This window comes from Drosophila hydei, unplaced genomic scaffold (genome assembly GCF_003285905.1).
Source record: "Drosophila hydei strain 15085-1641.00,03,60 unplaced genomic scaffold, DhydRS2 tig00008114-arrow-pilon, whole genome shotgun sequence".
Classification (NCBI taxonomy): domain Eukaryota; kingdom Metazoa; phylum Arthropoda; class Insecta; order Diptera; family Drosophilidae; genus Drosophila; species Drosophila hydei.
In genome coordinates this window covers 5,586,831-5,604,097 of record NW_022045827.1, presented here as the reverse complement: position 1 = coordinate 5,604,097, position 17,267 = coordinate 5,586,831, and the positions used below count along the sequence as shown (strand labels likewise).

General features: G+C 36.6%; 1 protein-coding gene across 1 annotated transcript; it reads left to right on the top strand.

Moving 5' to 3' along the window:
• Positions 1–12,599: 12,599 nt before the first annotated feature.
• On the top strand, positions 12,600–15,632 carry LOC111605470 (B-cell lymphoma 6 protein homolog). Its single transcript, XM_023323986.2, has 4 exons — positions 12,600–12,747; positions 12,813–13,670; positions 13,853–14,846; positions 14,916–15,632. Exons 1-4 carry the CDS (start codon positions 12,706–12,708, stop codon positions 15,407–15,409), a joined length of 2,388 nt encoding a protein of 795 aa, XP_023179754.1. The 5' UTR covers positions 12,600–12,705; the 3' UTR covers positions 15,410–15,632.
• Positions 15,633–17,267: the final 1,635 nt, after the last annotated feature.

The following is a 17,267-nucleotide window of genomic DNA, read 5'->3' as shown; positions in this document are numbered from 1 at the left end:
TCCATAGATTATTTCATCAGCTGCTCTGATGGCAGACATCTTATTTCGAACAGGTCAAATCGTAATGGAATGAAAATGTTTGCTACTAACGAGCAATTATCGCCGGCTCCCAGGCGTTAGACCGTGCACACGAAGTCACCCACAGACAATGCACACACACACACACACAGGCAGACACAAACGCACTCGCACAAAGAGAGAGTCTGGCTGGGATAAGGAGTCAGCTTGTTCATATGTATCCTCATCAGGATAATTTGTTACGCTTTGGGGGGAGTCGCAACAATCGAACAACCGAACAACAAGAAAGCCAACAGAACAGAGTTGCAGACATTTGTTAGTTGTTGTTGCTGTTGCTGTTGCTGCTGCAGTTGTTGTATTGTTGGGACACAATGGATGAAAATATTTTCGTCCTGTTGTCAAATGATTGCATTTAATGTATCGAAATCTGTGTGACGAATCAATTTGACTGCGATAGTCAGCCAGTTGGACAGATATCTGTATATACATGTATATATATATTCCCGAGCTGCAACCAGTTGCCTTTATAATTTGATCAGATCGTTATGGTTGTCCTGGCATGTATCCTGTCTGACATATGTTATACGCAGCCTCAGCCGCAGCTCTCTACAACTTAATCAATAAGTTTTTCCTGACATCTATTTCTTTTTTTTTTGTGGAACTGATCAGTTACAGTGGGTGTTGTCAGTTTTATGGCGAAGAACCTTTGCGATAGCGTTCGCAATTGTTGTAATGTGCAGTTTATGGGCCACCCTAATGCGGTTGTTAGGCTTCATTGTTGGGCCGCAGCCATAAAGCGTTTAGTCGAGAGCGTTTTATGGGCATAGTTAGGATCTAGTTAGACATGGTAAGCAGCTGTCCCTAAGTAGAACGCACAACTCTGAGCATGTGTATTGGCACATATAGCATATCATATGTATGTGAATATATATATATGTATATATAAAGGTATTGTTATACTAGAAGTACAGTTTACAACACGATTTAAGAAGTATCCTACTAAAAATCCTTGTTTAAAAATATGTTTTTTGATTTGATTACATTTCATTTTGGCTTAAGAGAAATTTATAAAATAGAAGTTTTATAAAATATTATTTTACAAATATTATATTATTTTATGAATATTACATAATTCGGTTTCTCTTTACCTTTACCTATACCTTTTTATCTTCTAGTCAAATTCAAGCATTTTAAATAATAGTTTTTAATTAAAGATGAAATAATTATAAATCATTCAATAACTAACCCCATCTTAAATTGATCTCAAATTCTTTTTGAAGAAGAATATGTTATGCTACATGTTTCAAATAATGCTTAAATAACAACTCTAAGAAATCATTTCATTGAATTTATTTAATTGTATAATACTTATACTTATATTACTTTTTAAAAGTGAGCGAAAGGAATTTGATTCTGCGTTTTTAATTATTTTTAAACTTTTTGTGCTTTGAAATAAATAAAAGTAATTTTATATTCTTGATTTTCAGAGTAAAGAAATATCATTATATATTTTGAATTAGTATATATATTTTATATTTTCTATATTTTAGATCATTTATACATTGGATATTTTCTATTTTAGATATTTTATATATTATATATATTTTTTAAATATTGTATATGTGTATAAATATTACAAGTAAAATATCTTATATATTTTATATTATATATGTATTTAAGTTTTGTAATTTATATATTTTAATTTACTATATATTTTATATAATTTAATTTTATTTATTAAAATACGCCCCTTAGATCAATTTCCACTCATAAATCAAATATGGCAAATGTATTTAGCTAGTTTTACAGCTACTTCCTCTACGTATAGCCCCATATATAACCAAAACACAAAGTCTACACGACATTTATAATGGCTATGCAAATGTTTGCTTTTGTCTTGCTTAACACTATCGAACACAGTTTGGCCTTGACATGCTTTAGGGCTCTGTAAATCTTCATAAAACCTGCTGATGACTTTACACACGGCCAGTTGGCCAGCTGTTGTCCTGTCATATCCTGTTGATGCATAAATCGACTGTTAAAGTTAATTGCTGTGTTAACACGTCCACACACACACACATACACACGCACAACAATAAGCCGCGCTGCTCATTTCAATAAGACCAAAAAAAAAAAAGAAAACCTAAAAAATTCTTTAAGACTATTAAAAACGAAAACAATTCGAAAACGTTGCTAACAATCCGCTTATGGATGCCCTTTTCATATGCTGCTTCTTCTTCTTCGTCTTCAATTTAGTTGTTTTGTTATAATTGTGGCGGAGCTCGTTTGTTGTTGGCTTAGCGATGCAGTCAGAGCTCCGCCTGCCTCCAGCCCGTGATGCTGTGCGCTAACATTTTGCACGCGCTGTACTGATCACAATATACAGAGCTGTGTCTCGCTCTCTTTGATTGCGTGTGCTCAGCGCGCTAGGATCAAGGATCAGCGTCGCATAAATCAAGGACACCCGCTGCGGCGCAACGTGCACAATTCGGCTTTCATTTGGTTTAGTCATCATCTTCGTCCAATGCTCAATGCTTGATGTCTCAATAGAGGCGAGGGGGAATCTAAGGCTGAGGCTCGGCTCTTCTCCTTTTAATTGAGATCTAGGACTTGCGGCCGCTTTCTTGTTGCCGCCGCTGACAATGTGATAACGTGTTCCTAAAACAAAGCATCAAAGTCAACCGATCCGGCTATGTGGCTACGATACTGAGGTTCCCATTTTGCACCTTTACTCGGGAGTTTCTTCCCTTTTCTGTTCTGTTCTGTTTTGTTTTGTTCTTTTTTTGGGAACGGCTGCATTTGCTTCAGGTGACATTTTCGCCTTTTATTGCGCTAACAGCTTTGTCTCGTCTTTCGGCACGTTGGCAACAATGCAACTACCTCGTGTTCGTTGTCCTTTTATGCCGTGCTCGTCCCACTGTGCGGCCGTTGTCATCTTTTGCCGCCCTCCCTTTAATGCCTGATAATGTTGTCAATTTCTCAACAAATCACAAGATTAGCACAAAATCACGCGACATCCTAAAGGAAATGCTACGTTTTATATAGAGCTAATCGATTTGGGGTTGCTCTAAAGCTTCAACTCTAACAATTTGATGTTGGCAGAGGCTCAGCAGCTCAGCATCTGGCCATAGATATGCCACGCAACAAGGCTGCATTACACTTAACACTTTCAACACAATGGCTTCGGCCTGGGCGGAGATCTTGAAATTTATGATAGGTAGCTGGTTCTGAAAGAAACATAGAGCAAAACTGAATGCGGCTTAAACAGGTAAAGTTATTAACTAGAGCTAAGAATTAATAATTATTAATAATTATTAAATTAATAATTATTCAAATATGCAATTTGTAAAAGTAGCTGCAGATTCATAAAAAAGAGATCACATTTTTTTTAACTGACTTCAGAATATAGCATCTATTACTACATTTGGTATTGGAGCTATATGCTTTAAGTTTATACAGCTTCTTCTACAAATCATAGTAATGGAATCATAGCATTCGATTAATAGTATGAGCTGTATAAGCTTCAAGCTTAGAACCCTTATGCTATGTTAATCATTCTATTTATATATATATAGATATATATATATATATATATATATATATATATATATATATTGTGTATGATTTTTTTTGTTTTAGTTTACAATTCGACTGCTTCACATGGCAGCAAAATTATAAGAATTAAAAATAGTTTTATATTGCTTTCAGTTATCATCTTAACAATTAAGCCAAGAATCATCTATGTCAAATTATCCATAACATCTAAGCTCATATACATATCTTCTAACTAAATGTGTTGGTTTCAGCTTGACAATGAATTTTATTAACAGCTTTCTTTATATAAATTAATTTTATTACATTAAATTTTATATATAAATTAAAAATTTCAAGAAAAGAAATTTAAATTTTTATATTTACATAAAAAAATTTAGAAACTAACATAACCCTGCTTAAGCTTAGTCTTTTTACTTGACAACACAATTTCATTTCATTTTACAGCACCTAAAATGAACCGTAAAAATATCTATCTAAATATCTTCTATTCAAGATAACATATTCTTTGTTACCAGGTGCTCTTGGTTTGCTTAATTTATATAATTATTTTGAGAATGCTAAAAAGTTCTAATTGAAATTTTAGTTCAAGCTGAACGCTATAAAAATATCAAAAATTTTAAGATTCTTTATTAGCAATTTAATTTTGTATAATTTATATTATATAATTTATAATGAAAAACTGTGTCAACAAGTTGAGTCCAAAATAAAAATCAATGAAACTAGAAAACAGACAGCTTCCTGCCGGCAAGTGCAATCCTTTTATAGAATTGGATTTACACCTCGCGGCCTGACAACAGAGTTGACGCATCGTTTGGTCTTTTGCCGGCGCAGGCGCTGACGACAGACGTCAAATCAGTGACACTTTCTCATTAACGCGAAAGAGGAGGCTGTGGCTGTGGCTGTGGCTGTTAGTGTGTGGAACAGTGGAGCAGTGGGCGCCGCCTGCAGCTAATGTGGAAATCCGACACCAGCGGCCGAAAGAGACGAAACACATGCGTCCAAAACTGAAGTGGACGAGGAGGGGCGAGCGGCGAGGGGCAATGCAACCTGAAGTTGCGACGATGTGTTCGAATGTCGGTTAATTACAAGACCCCGAAACACTTGAGACAACAGCAAACACTCAAATTACAAATGCCGACAATAGATCAAAGCCGAAATGTGGAGAAATTGTGGAGAAACTTGTTAAGAAACTTGTTGCACGTTCTGCCCGAAATTGCCTCAAATTGAGCTGCAAAAGGATATATATTTGTGCCTCAGGTGTTATTTTCTTTGGGCAAAAACTATTTGAATTAGAAATCAGAGTTGGCTTTTGTTCGGCTTCATGGCTGCTGGCAGAACGACAGCAGGAGGAGCAGCAAAAGGTTGACTGTGCTAAATGGCAACGATTTGCACCAGCAGCGCACCAGAGGGAGGCGAGAGGACAGCTGGACAGACGCATAGTGGTGCGAGGTGCGATCCACAGCAAGCAACAGGACGCTGATGAGTCGTGAAAGGACATTGCGCCCGCTGTGGACGGCTGTCAGCAGCGCAGGCCAAAAACTCAGCTGCCTGCAACTGCGCGTCGTCCTTGAGCCTCGCCTTGGCCCGGCAGTGTCAAGTAGTGTCCTTGGTGTGGCCAATGTAAATGGCATATTTTGGCCTATGTGGGTTAACCGTACAAACACCAATTTACACCCAAGCGCCCAGCTCTATCCATTTGGCATTGAAGCGCAGCTCGAGGCTCCGCGTTCTTGTGGCCAGCATTTGACCTTGCCGCAAGTTGCACGCTGCGGATCGGATCCTGCCGTGTTGTTTGGTCACAGTTTTTGGCTGATCAACTTGAATGTTTGCACACACACACACACATACATAAAAATATATATTTTATATATTTTTTTGGTTTTCACAGCTCAGTGGCCCTGGCAACAGAAAAAAATCATTTTAATGGGGCACCAGAAATAATCAAAATAATAATCGCACTCTGCATAAAGCACCAAGCAAATATTGAACAAAATATCAATAGAATTTATGGTGTCTGACTAACAGATACCCTGTATTTGAAATATATATAGATATAACTATAGAAATAGATATAGATATAGATATAGATATAGATATAGATATAGATATAGATATAGATATAGATATAGATATAGATATAGATATAGATATAGATATAGATATAGATATAGATATAGATATAGATATAGATATAGATATAGATATAGATATAGATATAGATATAGATATAGATATAGATATAGATATAGATATAGATATAGATATAGATATAGATATAGATATAGATATAGATATAGATATAGATATAGATATAGATATAGATAGATATAGATAGATATAGATATAGATATAGATATAGATATAGATATAGATATAGATATAGATATAGATATAGATATAGATATAGATATAGATATAGATATAGATATAGATATAGATATAGATTGAGATTGAGATTGATCTGAAGTCTAAGAAAGTCTATTAAAAAATTCGAGTGCTTCTAAAATCCATTCACCAGTTTACGTATTTCAAGGCGTTCACAAAATATAGAATATTATATTTCCTTTATAACATCTAAGTGCAGTAAAGTTCTCAACTAATGAAAGAAAATGAAATGGATAAGGCTTAGGGGAGCACACATAACCAATTTTAGAATTTCATCACTCGTAGTTCCAGAGATCTCATAGACAGGCGATGAAATAAAAAAAAAAATAAAAATAAAAAACATGAATTTAAAAAATTTACTCATTTTAAAATAAAACTTAAAACCTGTTAAATGTACAATTTTTTATGTATATAAAAATAGAATAAAATTTCATAAGCAAATATTTCTTTGTTCTTCAAAGAAATCTCAGCTAAATTTATAGTTCAAAATTTCTACAGCCTTCTGCAATGGCTTTTCACAATACTTATCAGACCCTGCCGTAAGTCAGCCCCGCTTACCTCTGCAGGGTATCAAAAGTAAATACAAAAAGGAAATAAAAAACCTCTTGTGTTGGTCAAATTCACTTCCACTTGATTACGCGCAATGCTCAAATGTGTGCACCGCATCGCCGCAAATAAAGTGGAAATCATTTAAACGGAATTAATGCTCGAACAAAAACATGTGAAAACTATCGCTAGCAAATCAGTTATATCAAAGTCGGCAACTGAAATCACCAGACTATATATACATATATATGTATTCGTCTTTGTATTTGTATAAATAGGCATATTTGGCCTTTCAGGCCTTTCGGGGTGTTTCGCGTGCGTCAACAAATGTTGAAATATTTTCATATCGATAAATTGGCAAAAAGGTAGAGCGGGGCGTGTGCGTGTGCTAACAGCCAGAGTTTAATGATCCCAAACTATGTGCCTCCATAGAGCTGTAGAGCAAGGAACTTGCCAAGTGTTTGACTGCAATTAGTTTGTATAGAAAATATTTTTGATTTGTGAGTTGAGTTTCAAAATTCTAGACAAAAGTAAATGAAAGTATATTTCTAACGTGAATAAATGATAAAAGTCAAATAAAAACTTAAAAAAAACAATTATAAATATTATCAGAAATTTCAAAAATATTCTTTAAGCTCTTAGCATTCCTAGAAAATCTTATTACTTCGCAAAAACTTGTCTAACTCTTCTCCTTTCCCTTCTGCCTGCGATCTCTAAAATTCTAGCCAATTCTTTTGTCTCTCAAGTGCCCACTCCACACAATGCGCCTTTCTATGCCCCAACTTCTTCTGTGCAGATCTGATTAAACATAATATAGTCGGTCCACTTCGTTGGCTGTCGCATTGCACTTGAGCGAATGTGGCACGAGACATGGGGTTGCAGATGGGGAGGGCTGGGGCGAACACATACGAGAGCAACTATGCGCGTGCCTTGCCCGCTGGCATATCCTTTGCCAGGACACGAACGTACTACTACCACTACTACTACTACTAAAAAAAAAACAAAAAATAACAACACAGCACGTGACAATTGCGTCAACAGATTTTTCGCTGAGATGCGCACAAAATTACAAAACACAAAATGTAAAAAATAACAGGCAGAAAAGTTCTTACACAAAGTAGACAATTGAATACTCTGCCATGCAAACTAATGTTTAAGAAGCTTAAAAAAAAGGAGTTCACTTGCTTTAAGATTCTGCTTGGGTTAAAAAAATTGGTGTAAATGAAAGAAATTTTTTATTTTATTTATTATTTATAGGAAAAAATTTTATAGGAAAAAAATAATATGAAAATAAATATATTATAAATAACAATAATAATATATTGTGAGTTTAAAAAAATATATATGTATTTAAAAAATAGAAAATATATATATTATATATAAAGCTTGCCTGACGAGCTGCACTTCTTTTGGTTTCTTCAGCTCTCATTTGCAAAAATTTTTGATAATAAATATTATGAAAATATTTTAAATATGTGCAAGATTTGTGGACTGCATCTCTTAAATTTATTTGATATAAAGTTGTGCTTTCTTAAGAAAAAGATACAAAAGTTTGGCTTTTATCAACTAAACTGAACTAAACTATTTAAGCCCACTCAGGTGTTACCTTTCACTTAAGCAACGCATAAGGCTCGCTATTAGTGTATAAAAACGTGTGCCACAAAAAGCTGCAGCAAGGCCCCGAGGCCAAGTGGGTAGAGGCAAGCAGCAGCAGTTGAGGCAGCGCCGCTGCTGCTGCTGCTTCTCTTGTTGTTGTTGACAATATTTATGCAGCAGCAGCACCAACAGCCCCGCGACTATCCAAGCCCCACTTCATCCACCCCTCCCCCCTGCCTCCATCTCGTTGTTGCTGTTTGTTTTTGCATTTTTGTTACATTTTACAGCTTTTGTTTTGTAATTTGCGCCCGCAAGCAACAAACCAACCAACTCGCAAGGGCACAAGCAAAAACACATTTTTTGAATAAACTCTTCAAGGATCGAACGTGGAGAGACCAGCTCCCCAGTTCCCTGTTACTACTGTAAATGTTGTTGTTGCTGTTGCTGTTGTTGTTGTTGTTGCTGTTGTTATTGTGGCTGTTTCCGCTTCCTCTTTGAGGCAACGCTTCGATAGATTGTTATACCCTGTAACCATTTGATATAGGTATATAGAGGGTATGATTTGAATATATATATGTTGCAGACAGATCAACATCTTCAATTTACATATCTGCTATATTTATATTTTATATATTTATTATATATATCGATCTTTATATAGTCAAAACTTAAAGATTCTTAACTTTAAAAATGAATATAAAACATTTATATAAAATTGCTATAGAGATATGCCAAGGACACTTCTTGATTCCATTTAAACATTATCTATCTGTCTGCTCATTTCACTCCAGGGTATTACCTAGTCTATCACCTTCATCTAGCGCTCACTTGCTTCTCTATATATGTTGCTGTTAGGTGGTTTTGTGCCATTGCGTTGCTTACTTTACTTTGCTGGCGAGTGCACCGCAGAACGTGACGAAGAACAAAAGAAGGCACTTGCGACACTTTCGTGCTTCCTGCGCCACGCTGCTTTAGCGGTCCAAGTCCTCCAGTCCAACCCACGCCACGCCACGTCAAACCCCTCCCCCCCTGTCCGCGTCATGTGCTCTCTTTATTATTTTTTATACTTTTCCCTCTGCCACATGCTGTTGTCCGCTCTTGTTGTATCCACAAAAAAGCACGCTTATAATAATAATGTCATTATGTATTGTCGAGTGCCGAAAAGAAAGAAGAAGCTTTTCCTTTTTTCCAAAGTTGCGCAAACTTTCTAACGAGCTGCCCAAAAACTGTTCAGCAAATTTGTTGCAAGCCAACAAAAAAATGAATTGAATAGATATTTTAGTTTTGGCCTAGTTGTGTTTATAATAAGGGAAACTGCTCATTAGTTGAAAAGCTGATCCAATTTATGGCTTGATTTTTTGCTAATTTACAAAATATAAAAAATTCAAATGAAAATTAGTTAGGCTTAAATACAAGATTTGAAATTTTATATAAAATTTGTTTTCAAGAAGTTTTCTCATATAATAAGAATATCTTTTGGAATGCAAACTTTGAGATAAAAACAAATAAAAAAGTTATATAGTATACGAAGAGTATAAAAGAAGAAGAGTATATAATATATGAGAGAAGCATGAACTGTTCTTGGAAGGGATTGGTAGAATGTGTTCAAAATATGGAGTGCTTGAAGAAGAATCTGTATGCCCAATTAAATGATTCCAGCAGCAAATAATTCGATATAAAAATTTATATTTTAAAATTCGAAATCTAAAATACGCAGCTATCTCTTTACTCCTTTTATAAAATTTATATATAATAACCAAATTGATTTTCAATTCAAGCCAAAACACAATCAGACAATCTTCATGAGAAATCACAGAAATTTCCAAAAAAAAAAAAAATCTTAAAATAAAATTTCTTTATACAAAAATCACAAATATCAACAAAAACTCAAATTTGTTAACAATTTGTTTCCTTTTTTTTTAATTATCCACGCAGGTTATTTACCTTTTCAGCCCGAAAAGGAAGCTCTACGATAAATATTGACTTTGCGTATTTGTAGAAAATATTTGTGTGCATATTATTTATTTAGATTGAATGGCATTCGGACAAACCAAAAACAAACTCGATTGCAAGCAAATACACCTTTTGCCGCAGTCGCAGCCGCAGAACAAAAACCGAAAACCGAAAACCGAAAACCAAAAAGAAATGTTCGAAAATAAACAAAACTCAACAGAAGTGAAAAAAATATATATATGTATATATCTATATATATTTGTGACTGGATCAGGTAGCGAATCCGTGCAGCTGTGGGCGTTCACCAAATATTCTCAATCTATTTGCATTTCTCTAATGAAAAGATAATATTGATGCGCTACAAAATATCGAAATAATACAAAGGCGAAAACTAATAAAAATAATAAACAAAGCCGGAGAAGTAGAAGAAAAACATCTGCGAATTATTGGATTAAAGTTTTAGGCATGGCAGAGCAAACGAAATAAACATTAGACAAAGGTGCAGAAATTGTGGCAAAGAAATTGACTTCTGATGGAATGAGAACTTCTATTATCTTCTTTGACTCAATCAGTTAGTCAGTCAATCAGGCATTCAGTTATGTTGTCTCTCAGCCTCTCCCTCAATCGGACACTCAATCTCTTAGCATTTAAATGCATCAGTGATTGAACCACGGTTTCCACTAGTTGTCACTTGTCACGCTCACATCTATCAACCGTTCAATCAGTATATTCTTAATCTATCAATCAGCTAGTCACGCGCTAGTCCTAACACTCTCAGTCAATCATTCAATACTTCTTTCAATTTGCTGGTCAGTTTGAAAGTGAATAAGTTATTTTTCAGTCAATCAATCAATCATATAAATCAATCAGAATTTCACACAGTAAGTTGGCGCAGTTTATCAATCAGTCATAATTTATTATTCTGTCAATCAATCAGTCAGCTAGTCTACATTCAATCAGCCCTTCTATCAGTCTGTAAGTCAATCACTCTTTCACTTAACTAATCAATCAGTCAGTCAAACAATCAATCCATCAATCAGTCAAGTTTTCAATCAATTATGATTCCTTATTCAATCAAACAATCAATCAATCAATCAATCAATCAGCTAATCAACAAGTCAATTAGTGTTTCAGTATGTTTCAATCAATCCGTCAATCAATGATTCACTAAATCGATCAGTCCCATAGTCAAAACTCTATATATAAGATATATAAGGAATTGTATAGAGAGTCTGGTATATGCTCCACACTCACCCCTTAGGTAGATCACTCAATTGGGATTAACCGACCACAAAAACCAATTGGAGTCCACATAAAATACAAAAAGAAGAAGAACAAGCACGAGCATAACAATAAACATTCCAATTTCATTTACAAATTAACACTTCATATATTTGAGATGGTGAAGTGTCAAGCGGGAGCTGAGACTACACATAGAGACTCTGTAAGCTGCTCGACGATTGCCCCGATTCGGCTCCATATGGTTGCAAACAGGAAGCTAATCCTGCGCTGTGATATATCAACATATTTATGGTAAATGGATCAGAGGGCTTAGCGCGTCGTCGTCGTAGCCAGTCGGTGGTTGTTCACCATATGGTTTCACTGTAGCTCCCCCGTATGCTCGCTCGCTCGCTCGTTGGGGAAACGCATAAAATTTTATGTACTTTATTTTTGAGACTTTATGCGTTGGCAGCGGCTGTTTAATATTTGGGCTAAGTCTTTTAATGTTTAATAAACAATTATTAAACAATTTATTGTAAATGTGTTGTAAATCTTTTGATCTACCACATACAGTTAGGCGCTTAATGATAATAAATAAAACACGGTCTGCTTGTTTAGGTATTGTGCCAAGCAATTACGCATTCGAATTCATTCGAATCATAACAATAACAGATCCAAATCCATCATCGAAACTGTTTGACATGCAATTCCGGGCAACAATTTCAAGTGAAGATTGTGTATATGTAGGTCGGCATAATGCGCTTTGATCTGCATTAAGTTGATGCCGCTGCGGACTGAGGAATGACTTTTACATTAGAACTGATCGATAAGGTGTGAGAATCGATCATAGAGTCCTAGGAGAAGAAACAAATTTATAAACTTAGCAAAATTTCCAGAAAGTTAAACAATGTCTTTCTTTTTCACCAAAAAAATAAATCTTCATACAAAGAAATGTCATATAAACTATAGAGTTCGAGTCAAAATCACTAAATCTAAATTTTTTAGATTGGAAATCAGAAACATATTTAATTTATTTGCAAAAATTGCTACACATTCCACATATATTGATTCCACAACTAAAACACTTATTTTATGACAAATATATTTATTCTAGAAACGTATCAGAGAATTCATTATCTGTATTTAAATGCTAATTGAAATAAATTCAAACTGCGCGCCTAAAAAGAGTGCTGCCTATTCATTCAAATCAGTCTTAATCATTTTACAGCACTCTTTTTAGGCACATATATTATACGCTTCAAAAATACTGCACTCTTATCGATATGTGCCTAAAATCTATCGATGCACGACTCGCGCTCAACTCTAAGCGATAGTCGTGCAACAGCTGTTTCTTTTTTGCAATTTAGATTTTTCTTGCCTAGTTCAAAAGTTGATTTTAATTTTAATGCATTTGTGTGTGAAACGTACAAAATGGAGCGCAAAGAAGTGGACACACAACAGTTCATCGACCACGTAAGCCTGTGTTACAATATGTAAGAAGAGTTTTAACATATTTTACAAACCATTGCAACACACAGACGCTGCTGGCAACGGAGCTGATGCACAACAACTTTATGATGGATCTCATGGACCACACGGGTGTATTTCCCAAAACTGAAGGACCCACGAATCTTAGCACCACGGCGCACCACAGCACCACCAATGGCGGTGGCTATGTAGAAAAGCATACGCTCACACCGCCTGAGCTCAATTTCCACAATACGATCTTCCAGTTTGTCAACAAACATGTTGTCGAGGAGCCAAACGGAACGCGAACAGACGCGGTGCCCGCTTCACCTGAACGGACGCCAGACAACTATGTCAAAGATACGGACGTGGAGTTTCTCACACTCAACAGCAGTTTCTTAGATCGAGCAGACGCTGCTGCAACCGCAACAGCTGGTGGCAATGAGAATGTGGTGCCCCAGCAGGTGGCACAACCCACCTTCCCCGCTCTTGCCATTGAGCCGACGGTGCCCATTGATGTTAACGCAGCGCTACATAGCGACGATCTGCTCTATGCACACAATGCATCCGTAACGAATGCGCGCAAGGTGCTGCCCCACAAAAAGCGCATCTCACGCAAGCTCAAAGGCTCTGTATGTGGCATTATGGAGGCCGAGCTGGAGCAGCACAAGCATCAGCATGTCGTGTCGACAGTGGCCAACTATAGCTGCGAAATATGCGGCTATGCAGTGCATACACAAATCGAATTCTATGCACATCTCAAGGAGCATTATGATCCGGGCAGTCTGCAGCAGCAACGACTAGATGTGCCACAACAGCAGCAGCAGCAGGTGCAGCAACAGCAAGTGCAGCAACAGCAGCAGGTTCAACAACAGCAGCAACAACAAAAGGAGCCGCTAGACATGTGCGGCTTGTCTGCTGAGGATAAGGTAAGCGAGACGAAGTCTTAGACTTGGCTTGGCTCGAGGCTCTGCAAATATTCCGCAGTTGGACTAGTAAAGAGAAAAATATGTATGAACGTATCCATTTTTTAGTGTATCTTATCCTATTGCCAATAAGCGTTAGCTGTACTTCTTTACTAATCGAGACTTCACTCTCGTTTCTTTTGCAGCTGCACCAGGAACAGGTCAAACTGGATCAGGCTTTTCGGGATGTGCAGCTGAATTTTGAAAACTTTCACAATATTAGCCATGTGGACGATGATGTAGTGGACGATGTGGGTGTCAATATGGTCATACATGCGGATGCTATGTCGCTTCACAAGGCCGATGACAAACTGACGCCCGTAGGAACTACGAATACAGCTGCAACGAATGATGTAGCCGTTGTGGATGATGTGGAATTCAGCGATACAGAAGATATGCTGGAAGGCATACGTAATGTAGTGGACAAAGTGTCCGTGGAGGATACCTGCGATGCGCCTTGGTTCAGTAACAATTTCAGTGATATAGCTTTCTCGGGACTACTGCTGCCTGGCGAACCGCCACCGCCGCCAGCACCTCCAACAGCATCGACTGCACCGGATACGTCGCTGCTCAAGACGTCAAATCCCATAGAAGAGCATCCGCAGGATGAGCAACTGACGCTGAATTTCTTGAAGCAATCGTCCCAGCCCAAACTGGAGATGGGTCACAAGAAGAGCTACATTGAGGCCATCGCTGCAGCAGAAGCGGCGGCAGCAGCAGCGGCCGCAATGACAACCTCGACTGCAACTTCAATATCCCCGCCCACACGCACCCCTACACCTAACACTGGCTCCACCATCGAGCAGCTGCAGCGTTCGCCCCTCATGCTCAGTGAATCCTTCAAGCTGGAGGATGTAGACACCACAGCGCCCACAGGCAGCGCCAACTCATCGCCAGTAGCCAACGATGGCATTGACGACAATGCGGACAGTTATCTCATGGAGGCGGATAAGCCGACCGTCGATGAGCCAAGCGATGCCAAACGCAAGTTTCACTGTGATATTTGCGCTCGTGACTTCAATTCATACAATGCGCTCAAGTATCATCAATATACGCACAGCAAGGAGCGAGCATATCCTTGCAACACCTGCTTACGATCCTTCTACACACAGAGTGCACTTAAGGCGCACGAACGCACACGTAAGTATCGTACGATCTTATAGAGATGATATTCGTATAAATATTTAAATATTCTTTTATATATTTTAGATTCCGGCGTTAAGCCGTACAAGTGTGAGAAATGCGATTTTAAGTTCCGACAGTGGGGCGATCTCAATTACCACATCATCTCGCGGCACACGGAGGTAAAGGCGCACATGTGCGAATATTGCGGCAAGAGTTTCTCCCGGAAGTACTCACTAGTGCTACATCGGCGCATCCACACTAGCGAGCGCAACTATGCGTGCCAATACTGTACGAAAACGTTTCGGGCGAGCTCCTATTTGTTGGCCCACACCAAAGTGCATACGGGCGAAAAGCCGTACTCGTGCAGCGTATGCGATAAGAAGTTTCGCGTATCCGGCGATTTGAAGCGCCACACGCGCATACACGATCCGGCGCGCTTGGGCCAAACGACGTCGGAGTCGGCGGCAAAGAAACGCAACAAACTGAAGCAAATCGAGGACGAGGATGTCGAGGCGATCATCAAAAACAAGTCTGATGCCCTGTGCGGCGATGCTGAGCAGGAAATTTTGGGCTTATAGCCAAATGCCAAAAGGTTTCTACGCAAATAGTATTAGCATGACAAATACAATGACAACGTGTCTGTACAATGTATATAGTTAAGCAACACACAAATAATGAATCTAATTAGGATAAATAGAGCTTAAAAATAGCCATAGAGGTTATCAATGATAAAAGCGAAAAAGCAGACCAAACAAAATGTTAAAAATATAAATATAAATGCGTTTCAATATCAATTCAAAGAAAGCTTCAATAAAGTTGGAAAAGTTTTGTAAACATCAATAGCGTTACGATTAATCGATAACATTTATAATTACCGTTAAGTGTGCGATCCATGGAAGAAAAACTCGATACTCATTTTCTTTTTTTTTTCGCTTACTATTGCAGAGCATTTCTTTATTATTTTTCATCATCTTCGTTTTTTGTTTTTGTTTCTTTTTTCTTCAATAATTCTTTCTTCTTCTTTTCTTTTTGCACTTGTACCGTTCATCGACTTAATTCTTAAGGTTTTTTACCATTCATCTTGTTTAATGAGTAATTTTATACACACATATATATCTGTATATATATATATATATATATGTATATTTATCGTAATTATTAATGTAACTATGTACAACACAAGTGCCTTGGGGCCTTTTTTGTTGCCCCAGGCCACAATGAAATCTTTGCATTTTGTTTACAACTTAACTCGTTTTTCATTTGTGTTTCAAAAATATTCAACATAACCTGTCTAACTCAACTCTTTCTTCTTCTTCATCATCTTGATTTGTGTTTGTGTGCTTGTTTGTTTAATGTTTCTTCTTTCACAATTTGCCTTTCACTTTGAACTTAAAAACTAGAACCTAGTATCGGTTGCTTCACTTTGCTCTCTAACATACGCTCAGTCCATGATATCTTCCATTCTCCACTTCATATATATATAGATGTATATATATATACTATATATAATATAATTTTTTGGGTTTCGTTTTACTCTGCTTCTCACAAATGTTAAATTATGTTAAATCTGGTAGGTTTCTCTCTCTCTTCTCTCCCTCTCTGTATGTGGAAGTGTGTGTGAAGTTGTAGGGTATATGTGATTATTGTGACTACTTTTTGGATTTGAAACAGAAATGTTTTGCTTGCTTCACGCGCTGAATGTGATTTAAAATTAGTTTTACTTTTGCATTGAATATTTTCTTCGTCTTTTTGTTTTTTTTTTCTGTTTTAAATATTTTATATTCTGTACTTAAAAATGTATGTTCTGCAGCTGCTGCTTCTTTGCTATGGTTGCACACAAAAATTTACTGTTATTTTGCTTTTAAATTTAATATTGGGCTTATTATTTGGGCTTTGGGTTTTTGGTTTTTCTTTTCGCGTTTTTGTTTTTTGTTTTGTTTTTTGCTTTGTTTACTTAAATTGTTAAAGAAAAGTTAATGCTGCTTTACTAATACACATAATACTCTTGCCAATTATGATTATTTATTACGTTTTCTTTGACTATTTTGTTGCGTTTAGCTCAATCAATCAATCAATCAATCAACCAAAAATCCATTTTCGACATCTTTCTGTGTGATGGCAGCTTTTTGGTATTTCTTATTTCTTTTTTTTTTTTGTGTATTAATTTTTTTTTAGATTTTATTTTTTGTTTTTATAAAATAGCTTGCTATTTAATCTTGTACATTCAACACATATTCAACTGTATTTGTTTTTGTTTTTTGTTTTAAACTGTCCAACTTAGTTTTGCTTTGAATGTTTGCGCATACAAAAATGTTTATTGTTTTTAATTTGTTTTATTTTATTTTTTTTGTTTTTGTTTTCTTTTGCTATTGTTGCCTGTTGCTGTGTTCTGTTTGTCCCCAGTGTTTGCTACGCTATTTTCTCTTCGTCCGCTCT

Excerpts from the sequence above, each read along its gene's own strand:
- LOC111605470 (XM_023323986.2), top strand. The coding sequence starts at position 12,706 with ATGGAGCGCAAAGAAGTGGACACACAACAGTTCATCGACCAC. Across the intron at positions 12,748-12,812 it reads CACAACAGTTCATCGACCAC|ACGCTGCTGGCAACGGAGCT; the intron begins GTAAGCCTGTGT and ends TGCAACACACAG. Across the intron at positions 13,671-13,852 it reads GCTTGTCTGCTGAGGATAAG|CTGCACCAGGAACAGGTCAA; the intron begins GTAAGCGAGACG and ends TTTCTTTTGCAG.